Source organism: Cupressus sempervirens, chromosome 7 (genome assembly GCF_028749045.1).
Source record: "Cupressus sempervirens isolate cs-2001-9-10 chromosome 7, ASM2874904v1, whole genome shotgun sequence".
Lineage (NCBI taxonomy): Eukaryota > Viridiplantae > Streptophyta > Pinopsida > Cupressales > Cupressaceae > Cupressus > Cupressus sempervirens.
The window spans coordinates 903,601,190-903,613,262 of NC_143124.1; the positions used below are offsets into that span (position 1 = coordinate 903,601,190).

The 12,073-nt window shown below is 35.6% G+C and overlaps 1 protein-coding gene across 3 annotated transcripts in view; it reads right to left on the bottom strand.

The window, feature by feature from the left end:
• Nucleotides 1-321: 321 nt before the first annotated feature.
• The window catches only part of RAPTOR1 (Regulatory-associated protein of TOR 1), a 142,631-nt gene continuing 130,879 nt past the window's right edge, over nucleotides 322-12,073 (bottom strand). For 2 of the 3 annotated variants that reach the window (XR_016354204.1, XM_089793462.1), the window contains exon 23: nucleotides 1,926-2,840. Coding sequence is in view for 2 of the 3 variants with exons in the window: in XM_089793462.1 (XP_089649588.1) it covers nucleotides 2,502-2,840 (339 nt within the window). In the remaining variant the exon portion in view is untranslated. Of the gene's footprint in view, nucleotides 605-1,925; nucleotides 2,841-12,073 lie in introns of those variants that run through there. The other variant, XM_089793463.1, reaches the window with a different exon arrangement.

The following is a 12,073-nucleotide window of genomic DNA, read 5'->3' on the forward strand; positions in this document are numbered from 1 at the left end:
ACTGCAACCAGCATTAAGTAAATTAGAAATGGAGCCATAAATCATAGCCGTCAGTTGGGAATTGCAGATCTTTTACTGGACGAGACAATGCTTGCACGGATAAAGCTGACTTAGAAGAATAAGACCAATGGGTTCACTCTGTTTGCTCTCACTAATGAGCCATTCTAATGTCTGGGTTGAAGAACTACTACGCTTTTGAGGCCCTCAACAATGAGGAAGTTTCCAGAATTTATTTCTTGATAATTTTCTATCACAATTAATTAATTTTACCCCAGGAAAATGGGGATTGACCAAATTAAAGTAAAAATAAATGATTTCAGATCATTAGTACTATCCTGAATTTGATTTAAACAATTAATGCTGAAAACATTAGTTCCCATAAAGTTCCAGGCGTAATGTATAACAGATCTAGAACGCTGAATTTTTGGGTTGCAGCAGACCATAGCCTTCAAGTTTGTGGCCACAATTAGGGGTGTAATCAGTGCAGTACACAAGCTCCATATCTGACGGAAGTCTTGCATATAGACTTTCCAACGTTAATAATCTCCAGAATGATCATTACATAGCTGCACACATCGTCTTTTCCTGCTATATAGATCATGAACTGCATATCCCGATTGATTTTAAGATAAAAAGATTTTCATAGAGATTCGCGTTAAATGCAACCAGCAATATTTCACTTCTAAAGTAAAATTTGCGAACTGTTAAGACACTACGTGTTCATTGTAATCGCTAATAAGAGGATGAATTAAACTAAAGAAGTTAAATTAGAAACATTATCCATGTACACGTGTTTATAAGATTCTCTTCACTTCATTGGTCAGAACGAGAAAACAATTAATAAAATATTTTTTTCCAAAGAATAATATATTCTTTGATATTGTCAAATTGGTTGGTGAATTTTTAAAATTTATTTTGATACTTGTTTATCAACAGTTGAAATTTTAAAAAGATTGATAACTTCTGAAAAACTCGATGTATATTAAAATCATATAAATGCAAAAGGTTGTTGAAAAATAAGTACTCTAATTGGACAGCTAAAATGAAAACTTGCATTTCGCTAAAAGCTACAGTATCCTGCCCATAGGCAGAAACTAGAGGAACTATTAAAGTTGCTTCCCAGTGCACTTCACTGGCCCACCTAATATATGTAGTTCTTTTTATTCTGTACATGTACAACCTTGTTCTTGGAAGAGCAGATCCATCCAAAGTAAATACATAATATGCTTCAACTGTGTTTGACGTGCCATCGCTCGAGATATTTTTACATCATAAAAATTGATAAGCCATCACAGCAAAGAGAACGAGCTCCCAACCATGAACCCAGATAATACCCAACAGTTCCAAAACCACCTTTCCTTGTTACAACACGCTTCCAGACTGAGGTATACTACCTTTGTTATGACTAATAGAGGCAAGGATGGAACAAACCAAAGTGACACCCTTGTAACCTCCCCAGGAAGTCAATAACATACCATACAACCCAAACCAAACCAGCTGTGTGTTAAATCATCTAGACTTTTAAACACTTCAGCTCCAGTCAGAAATGACCTCTCAAATGTATGAGTTGAAATAGAGCATCCATAGAGTCCCTCATCTTGCACATGAACCATTCAATATTCTTTCAGGTAACATACAAATTTAAAGTATCCTCCAACAGTGCATCCACAATTTGGAATTCCACGTTCCAAGAATTGTTTCAACAGAGGTAATATTCATGTTCCAATGGTCCACGGCATTCTCTTAAGTGAACAACTACAGCAATAAGTATGAACTCCCGATTGAGAGATGCTCAAAAATATCTCACATAGTGGCAGGTTAAATATGAAGAGGTCCACAAACCCCATAATAGTCTCATCCAAATATAATGCCTCAAGATTCCAGAACTGAAAGTCCACATCATACAAGGTACAGAAAACAAAAAATGTAACAATCCTTCAATGCTTACAATTTAGCATATTTTCAAGAAAAGAATACAATAAATCAGTGTACACCCTATGGCCCTGACCAGGGTCGGTTACAGATTTTGAGATTGTCCCTAGAAGGCAGTAAGGGAGTGCAACCCTGATCTGTTGAAATACAACAAATTGCTACAAGTGACAACAGTTGCAAACCTATGCACTGCAAATGTTTACAAAACGAAACAAGAAATATTTACATATTTTGCCCTCCTACACATTATTCTGTTGCTGTGAATACCCCAAACGAAGCTAAGAAGATGCTCCATCAGAGGCATAATACCTTTAATCACCTCTTGCCAAAAGACCAATGAATATAAATATACATATTTGACAAAAACCCATACCCTTGAAACCCTAAAAGGAATTAATTCCCATAGAGAGGAACAAGAGGAAATGCTGGGTTAGATTGCTGTGTAGCAAAAACCTCATTTAGCTAAAGCTTGCTTCTCAAGAATTATTGCAACAACTGCACCTCTAAGCCACAATTACAAGCATGATCTTCTGATACACAGGTCAAAACAGTGACCAGAGCTCTATAGTTTATCTTGCTTGTGAATTTTCTCGAGCATAGATAGACACAATAGCATCTGATGCTCCTGCAGCAAGTAGAATATTGTATGGATGAAAGGATAAGCAGTTGACTGGTCCTATCCTTTGTCCCAAAAAACTGTTGTGATAACGCACAATGTTTAACAGATCACCCCGAAGATTAAACACCTTAATATACTGCTTGGCAGTCCCACTTGCAATCACTGGAGCATGTCTATGAACAGCCAAAGCAGTCAGTGATCCCCTATGAGCATCAATTGACAGGTAAGGACTGCTGCTGTTTCTTATGTCTAGAAACTGAATATCTCCTGCCTGAGAAGCACTCACTATCTGCAGCAAAACCTAATCTTAAATTAACATATACTAAATAAAAATAAATCAAGGAATTTGTTTAAAGACATCCAAAATGTTAAGACTATTGTATATTAAGCTGTCAAAATGTTAAATACATACATAATAGAAACAAAGAACTCACTATCTGCAGAAAATCCTAACTTAAAATTTAAATTTAGTGAATAAAGATTGAGAAAATCATGGATGAATTAATAGACTTCCCGAAGATCACATAATTATGTATTAAGGTATCAAAATGACAAAAAAAAAACAGCACACCACAAAGCAGGATTAAGCATTATAAGAGAGAGTACAGTCCAATAAACTCAATCACCCTACAAACAGAATTGAATTTCCGAAAGTAAATTTTACTTGATGAACAGTAAAAACTGTCATTAATTAATTGAATGGTAAAAAGCACAGATTTTAAAAGCAATTAAAATTCAAACTCACTTTATAAGCCATACTGTTTCATTCAAGCAAAACACAAATGAACAGCTTCCATTATATTTTTTTTATATTAAGAAAGTTCGTCAACAGATAAAAAACTGTACATACATATATAAGCCTTCATTATATTACATTAGTCAACATATTCATAAACCCAGACACCATACAAAAGAGAATTCCACAGATTCAATATTACTTTAGTTAACAAGAAACAGCATCACCAAATGCACAGTAAAAAGATAAGACTATCCCTTATCTTTCAGACCAATGATTTTGATTTATCAAGGTACGAACGACACATAAAATGCAAACTGTAAAAAGGTTGTTGAGCTCTTTTATAAGAATCTTCATCCCAATACTCTTCATGATGGATGTGATAATTTCACTACACTTGGAGTAATAGCCAACCACAGAAGTAAACACCTGTCTGCCATTTTTTTATAATAAGTCTAAATGGATTTCTAAACTAGTCACAGAAGTAAACACCTGTCAGACATTTTTTTATAATAAGTCTCAATGGATTTCTAAACTAGTATAAATAAAAACCATTAGCATCCAGAAAAGACGCATTAAACACTTGCAGGCAAACAATTATCATCCATTGTAAAGTTTCTGCAAATTGTATGTGCTCAGACTTTGATAATAACTTCTATATTGTTTGCTGAAGATGATCTTCCTTCTATCTGAACTTGGAGAAGAGATGTCAATATCAATTGTTATTCTGAAATGTTTTTGTCTCAGCAAGTATTTGAGTTTAGGCAGAATTGCTTAGAGGAGTAGATGATCTATTTGTGTGTCCTTTAACTACATTCCCATCCTATATAAATATGCAACCAAAGGGCATGTCTCTCTAAGAGACATGTCCCTATCCGGGTCGGCCCTGATTAGTTCTCCCAGAATCGGAGCTCAAGGGACAATAACATTAGTTAGTGTTTATCCTAACTAATTAAAGACAAGTGTGGACTTATCTAATTAACCCAGGGTAGACACCGATACCTTAGTAAGACAAGGCAATCATATATATAGCCTATTGCAAGAAAGGCATAGAATTATTACTCTGATCTGTACGATCTATACTGCCAGACCAGCATGATTGAGAAGTTACAGAATAACAATCCCTCTTAACTTAATAATCATACTGAGAGATAACATATCTAGCATCATCAATTAAGATGAATAAGCATAGATCGATACTCTATATCTATTTGAATCTTCAGAGTATGTGTCGTCATGAACACATGATACTATGTCATATTACTACACACGTGATATGACATATCACTGATACTAGTGATAGCAGTATTGCAAAGAATACAATATATAGGATAAAATCCAGAGAATTATTAAATTCTTCATTATCCAAGTTGTGACTCATAGGTACTGGCATTCCTATATCACAACATGATCCTAACACAGGATAAACTCCAAAGAATAATAAAAATTCTTCCTTTATCCAAATTGTGACTCATACGCATAAAAATGCCTACATCACAATGTGATCTTGAACTCATCTAGATATGAGAGTAGCTCTCTACTGTTTAGCACATTATCTAAGAAATTGTCATTTCTCATGATGTCTTTTATAACAGTGTTCATTATTTCAGAGATCGTCACCTCTTAAATAATGAATATAGGATGGTGGAACTCATAACAATCAATAGCCTGACAATAAAAATTATTTTAATAATTATTAAGGAATATAAATGAATTACAATTCAACCATACCAAGTCTTTTCTTGAAGTGATCTATCTTCACTCGAGAGAGAGGTTTGGTAAGAATATCTATTGTCTAATCTACAGTGCAAATGTATTCTAATTTTATAGTATTCCTATCTACCATATCTCTTACATAATGGTAAGGACCTTCAATATGCTTGGACCTGTCATGAAAAACTGGATTCATAGAAAGCTTGATTGAACTCTGATTATAACAATGAATAATCATATGATTCATGGCTTGACCAAATAATCCCACAAGTAACTTTCTAAGCCAAACTGCTTCTCGAAATCCATCACTGTTGCAATGTATTCGGCTTCTGTGGAACTTTGTGCTACCTAAGATTGCTTTCTGCATATCCATGATATCATTGCTGAGCCTAAACTAAAACAGCACCCTGAAGTGCTTTTCCTGTTAGTAACACTTCCAAGCTATTCTGAGTCTGTCTATCCATGTAGATCCAATTCAACTTTCTCATACTTGAGCCCAAGGTTAAGAATGTTTTGTAGGTATCTCATGATGTGTTTGACTGCAACTAGGTGAATCTCCTTTGGCTCACACATAAATTCACTTAATGCATTAATAGCATAGTAGATATCAAGTCTTGTATTTACCAAATACACAAGGTACCCAATCATATGTCTGTAAAGAGTAGAATCTATGAAAGGTGATTCTGTTGTTGCTTCCTTAAGTTTATATAGATTAGTCTCCATGGGAGAAGACATAGGCCTACAGTTCCACATTCCAAATCTCTTCAAAATGTCTAATGTATACTTTCCTTGATTAAGTATGATGCTATCAGAATTCTGCCATACTTTCAGTCCTATGAATAAATGAAGGAGTACTAAATCTTTCATCTCAAATTCTCTGATTAGATCTTTCTCACATTGATCTTTGAGATGATCATCACCCGTTATTAGTAAATCATCAACATACAATATCAAAATTACCATATCATCTTTATCGCTTTTATAATATAGAGTTGGATCAGCTTTCAATCTTGGAGAATCCTAAGCCAGTGAGATACTTATCAATTCTTTCATACCAAGCCCTTGGAGCCTATTTAAGCCCATTGAGAGCTTTATTGAGCCTGCAAACAAGTATTTTAGGGTTATGAGTTTCAAAACCTTCAGGCTGCTCCAAATATACCTCTTATGTAATCTTTCCATTTAGAAATGTTTTTTTTTACATCCATCTAATGTACTTTCCATCCCTTCAATGCTGCAATAGCTAGGGCTCCTCGTATGGAGGTGTATCTGGCAACAGGAGCAAAGGTTTTTTCATAATCGATCCCCTCTTTTTGAGAGAATCCCCTGGCTACGAATCTAGCTTTATATTTTTCAATGCTACCATCAACAGCATGCTTCATTTTAAATATCCACTTGGAAGAAACAACAAATTTTCCTTCGAGTCTTGGAACAATTTCCCAAACATCATTCTTCACAATGGATTGGTATTCTTCCGTCATGGCATCCTTCCAAGTTGTATGTTTAATAGCATCTGAAACATTGGTTGGTTATGATTTAGACAAATCACTCACGTTCGCTGCATAACTAGAAAATCTTTTGGGTCTTTTGCTTTCTCCAGAGATTCCAGATGGTGCAGCAAAGTCTTGTGCTTCCTCTACTGTCTTAATGGCCCAAAGTGGTCTTTTCTTAGAATTTTGAGTTTCTTCAAGATTGAGATTTTGAATTTCATCCTCAATGTTCTCCCTCTGAGACTTGGATTCAATATTTTCTTCAAAACTAGGTAAGCGAGAGGGATCTCCAGAACTTTGAGGCTCTTTTGAATGCTAAATCTTCTTCAAAAATTGCATCCCTACTAAATTCAATATTTTTGTGACCAGGTATAAAAATCGTATATGCTTTAGATGTTTCATTAAAGGGTTCTGACTTAGTTCTGTTTTCCTTTTAGAACATGTATGTATATTAGGCACCCAAAAATCCTAAGATGACTTACATTAAGTTTAACTTTCATAAAAACTTCTTCAGGAGTTTTATCTCTAAGGTAGGAGTGAGGACTTCTGTTTTGAATATAGACAACAGTACAAGAGGCTTATGCTCAAAGATAATATTCTAGATTTTGATCAAATATCATAGCTCTTGCAGCTTCTATAATTGTCCTATTCTTTCTTTTTGCTACCCTGTTTTGTTGTTGGTTAGAAGGAACGTTATACTAACTCTTAATTCCTGTTTTTTTACAAAACTCTTAAAACATATCTAAGGTGTATTCCCCTCCATTATCAGTCCTAAGAGTTTTAATTTTATGTCCTGATAAGTTTTCAATTAACATTTTACATTCTTTAAATATCTCAGGGATTTCTTTAAATATTCGTTAAACATTTTAATAGGAACCGTAATTTTATCACAAGGAACTAATACTGATGGCTATAGATGGGTCACCAGATTCATGGGTTGCCAAATTTCCTTGTGCGAATGTTTCCCATGAATCTGGTGACCCATCTATAGCCATCAGTATTAGTTCCTTGTGATCAAATTACGATTCCTATACTTGCAAGTTCATCTCTTAGACAAGCAACCCTTAGGTAAGAATTCATCAATTCTCTCTTCTTTATATGTATATGATTTAGTTGTTTTTTAGTGTGAGGACTCTAGTTGCATTATTGATCTCATATGCATTTAATAATGCACTCATTATACAAAATGTTGTTTGATGTTTTGTTAGCATGGGTACTATTTCATTTTTCACTCCATCTAATATGATATGCATGTCTTTCCTGTTTCCTTTACTCCAGATAGTTTTATTAGTTTCAACAGCAAGTTGTTTGGATGTTGAATCAACAAACTGCTTCACATCATTTTCTTCAAGAATCATCATGATTTTGAATTTCCAAGCATCGAAGTGTTATTTCCCATCAAACCTATCCTCGGGTTTGATTGTGTATGCCATTGAAGATAGAAGAATGATGCTAGATATATTAAGTCTGATTGTTTAATTTGCAGAACCTAGGTTCGTCTAATATTATGTAAAGTTTCTGCAAATTGTATGTGATCAGACTTTGATAACAACTTCTATAATGTTTGCTGAAGATGATCTTCCTTCAATCTAAACTTGGAGAAGAGATGTCAATATCAATTGTTATTCCGAAATGCTTTTGTCTCAGCAAGTATTCGAGTTTAGGCAGAATTGTTTAAAGGAGCAGACTTGATCTATTTGTGTGTCCTTTAACTACATTCTCATCCTATATGAATATGCAACCAAAGGGCATGTCTCTCTAACAGACATGTTCGTATCTAGGTCAGCCCTGATTAGCTTTTCTAGAATCAACGCTCAAGGGACAATAACATTAGTTAGTGTTTATCCCAACTAATTAAAGACAAGTTTAGACTTATCTAATTAACCCAAGGGAGATGCCAATGCCTTACCAAAACAAGGCAATCATATATATAGCCTATCACAAGAAAGGCATAGGATTATTACTCTGATCTGATCTGTACTGTCAGACCAGCATGATTGAGAAGTTACAGAATTAACATCCATTACACTTTGTGCCATATTATACCTCAGTTTATATTACATAAGAACTCAGCAGTATACTGTACAACTTACAAAACTCCCAAATACAAAAAAAAAGAGCCATATTTTCCCAGATCTAAATTATTCTAAGTGAATTTCAAATGAAGTAACTAAGCAAATATGTAATGACCTTGCTCAAATCTGATCCCAAAATGCTGATAAAAGTTCAAGAAGACACTTTGCATACAAGGGTCTTATGACTGATATAATATTTCAGTTTGCTTGTATGGCTCTTTCCTTCACTTAACATCAATAAGAATGCTTGCAAGAAGACTCTCAATTGACTAAACAATGACCTAACATGAATGTGCAACTTATTTTGACAATATTTAATGCATATATGTGACTGAAACTACTTGCAATATGCAGCTACAGCAACTAGTAATTTTGACAAACACTTGGTATGCAGAATAATAAGCTGATCATGAACGTTAAATACATATTCAATTACATTATATCAGACCAGCAAATTATGTCTCCTTTATTGCACATAAAATGTTAACTACAATATTAGTATGAAATGACCAAGACTCTTGGCTTACATCCGCATGAATAATGCTTAAATCTGTTACAACTTTCACCTACAGCCCTACCTCCTAATATGCATCTAAATGATAAGAACAATGCATGTAATATCCAAGGAACCTGATTGTAGATGGCTGTAATAATTTTCTCCAATGCTACCTTTCTGCTTTGCTTTTTCCAATCTGCTTTTTCACCTGCTTTTTTCAAATTTGCTTTTTCGTTTTGCTTTTTCGAACTGCTTTTTCTAATCTACTTTTTCGGATTGCTTTTTTAGATCTGCTTTTTTAGACTACTTTTCCGGACTGCTTCCAAAAACTCAAACCCTCAGCTTCGAACTGCTTTTTCTAATCTGCTTTTTCGGATTGCTTTTCCGGATCTGCTTTTTCAGATTGCTTCCAAAAACTCAAACCCTCAGGTAGTCTGAGTATACAAATTAAGCTCAACTTGAAATGGCTGAATACCACTTCCAAAGTGCAACCCTTCAGAAGATCTTTCACTTCCTCAGTTATGTGATCCACTGGGAGGTATCGTTCCCAAAGACCAATAGACTATCTGAAACCCTTAGCTTCACAACAGACCATGTGATTGTATTCAAAATCTGATGTCAAGAGAAATGATAAAAACTGGATGATGAGAATGAAGCCTAGGATGCCTATTTATTCTTTTTCTCCACTTTTTCTAGAAACTTCTAGAACATTATTTTTATTTTATTTATTAAGTGACTTTATAAACTATTTTCAAGTCACTTTATTAAATTAATTAAATATAAAGTTACCTTTTTAATATTTATTTATTTGATAACTTTATAAATAATTAACTTAATACCACTTATTTATTTAATTAAAATAATTAATTAGTCCTCATAAAATATTTCATTATTTTGGACAACTTAATTAATTTAATTAATTAAATCAAATTACCGCCAAAACGGGGACATTATAGTCCGCCCCTCCTGAAATTGCTTGACCTCAAGCAATTCACCACCTGGATTCCACAAGAAGAACTGCATAATGTCCCTGCCATCACCAAACAACTCCTGCAACATTTGCTCAATCCATCTATCATTCTGTCGTACCAACTCAATACCACCAATGCATTCCACTGGCCTAAGCGGAAAGTACAACCCAACTCTGCAACAATGGTGAACATTCCTGAATGAAATTGTACCTAGTATGGAGAATCCACATACTATACAAATCTTGCAGTCAACACAACTCTACAGATCATTGGCCACTGTCTCATAACCATAACTCCCATGCATCGCTGATGGCGAATAGTCATCACATGATAGATAGCAAGAACTAGAACCCAAACCATATCTGGCGGCCATCAAGTCCTTAATACCTGGATCCAATACAAACTGATGAACATACCCTGCAGTATAATGTTGATTAAAAGAACCAACCTCAGTTGACAACTCGCCATACACAGGTGATGCAACCCACTGCAGCTGATCACTAACCAAGGCGGAACTAACTACTACTTCCGAAGATATTGCCAAGGGAGTAGTGTCACTAGCAGGAACCATGCCAACTACCGGCTCACCAACATCACACATGATCTTTGATACAACATCACTAGTCTCCTTGTCATTCGTAGTAGAGACCACCACCAAGTCAAACATACCTTCATGCTCAGCTGCAACGCCCAACTCAACTAAACCTGCCTCTAGTGGAAACGAACCAAACATGCCAATACTGGTATCGAGGACAGATATATCCTTATCTCCACTGCCTCTATCAACCTTGACCATAGACATCCTCAGATCACCAGACAGCGTGATTTGTGACTGTACAGGATCTGGTAAAGACTGAAGTCGCTCTAACTCCATGGTCACCTCATCCAAATGAAAATGTGACTCCTTGAAAGCCAATTGTGTATGCTCAAGGAACTCAGAAGTCACCTCGAGCTGCTGAGTAAGCTCACTCACCTCATCTTCCTTGACCAATAATGCGTCATATGCTGTACTGCCCCACTCCATAAGATAATCTCTGTCGGCTACCAACTGCATATAATTCTGTCTCAAAATCCGGATAGCCTCCCATAAAGAGTGGATCCCTATCAAGGAAAGATAACTGCCTCCCTGCTCATCACTAGTAGGAGAACCCCATTCGTAAACTGCTAACAACTGACGAGCAACATCGAAATGCTTGCAAGCGATAGCAATGTCTTGCTCACTAACTCTTAGCTGACTAGACACATGATTGTGCTGGCTGGTCGAACTCCTATACTCTACCCCTGGTACACTGTCCAAAGGAGTAACCTTAGAATAGCTATCATCTGTAATACTGCCATCCAAATTCTGCAGACCAACTACTGAACTTGTATCATCAAACATAGTGACTAAAGCATCAACATAAACCTCTGTATCAAAGGAACCCGCTGAAGAGGCTAAGTCCTCAACACTGTTAACAACATCCTCCTCGGTGTCATCTGTAATAATCAAATCCTGGGACTCTTCTGTAAACTCTGTCATATCTAAGGGATCATCAACCCATTCCAACAAGAATGCTCAACTGGATACATGAACAATGCCCAACACAGGTGTATAAAAACTAATTCCAGCATCAGACAAGCTGCTGGCATGGATGAGAACTACACCTGGTAAACTACTAATCAAGTCCATGATAGTGCAACAGATACTACTACCAAAGAATGATAGATATCTCCGATCAAAACAATCCCAAGTACTGAGATAAGGATTCCAACATCTAATCCATGAACGAAAATCAACTGGCAACTCATGTAAACTCCTCACCTGAGTAATGTGAACAATACCAACTGACTTCACGCACCTGTTTACTGTACCCACTACAATCTCTGAATCCAGAGTGTGAATGATAGACATACTCATATCATCATCAACATGTGACCCGACTGTAAAAGAAAACCGAGTCCCTTCCATATGCGCTAACTCTTGAACTGAACTCCCCTAGAGACGAAGCTCATCCACATGTCTCTCAGAATCCTGGAGAGCCAACTGAGTATACATCAAGGAATT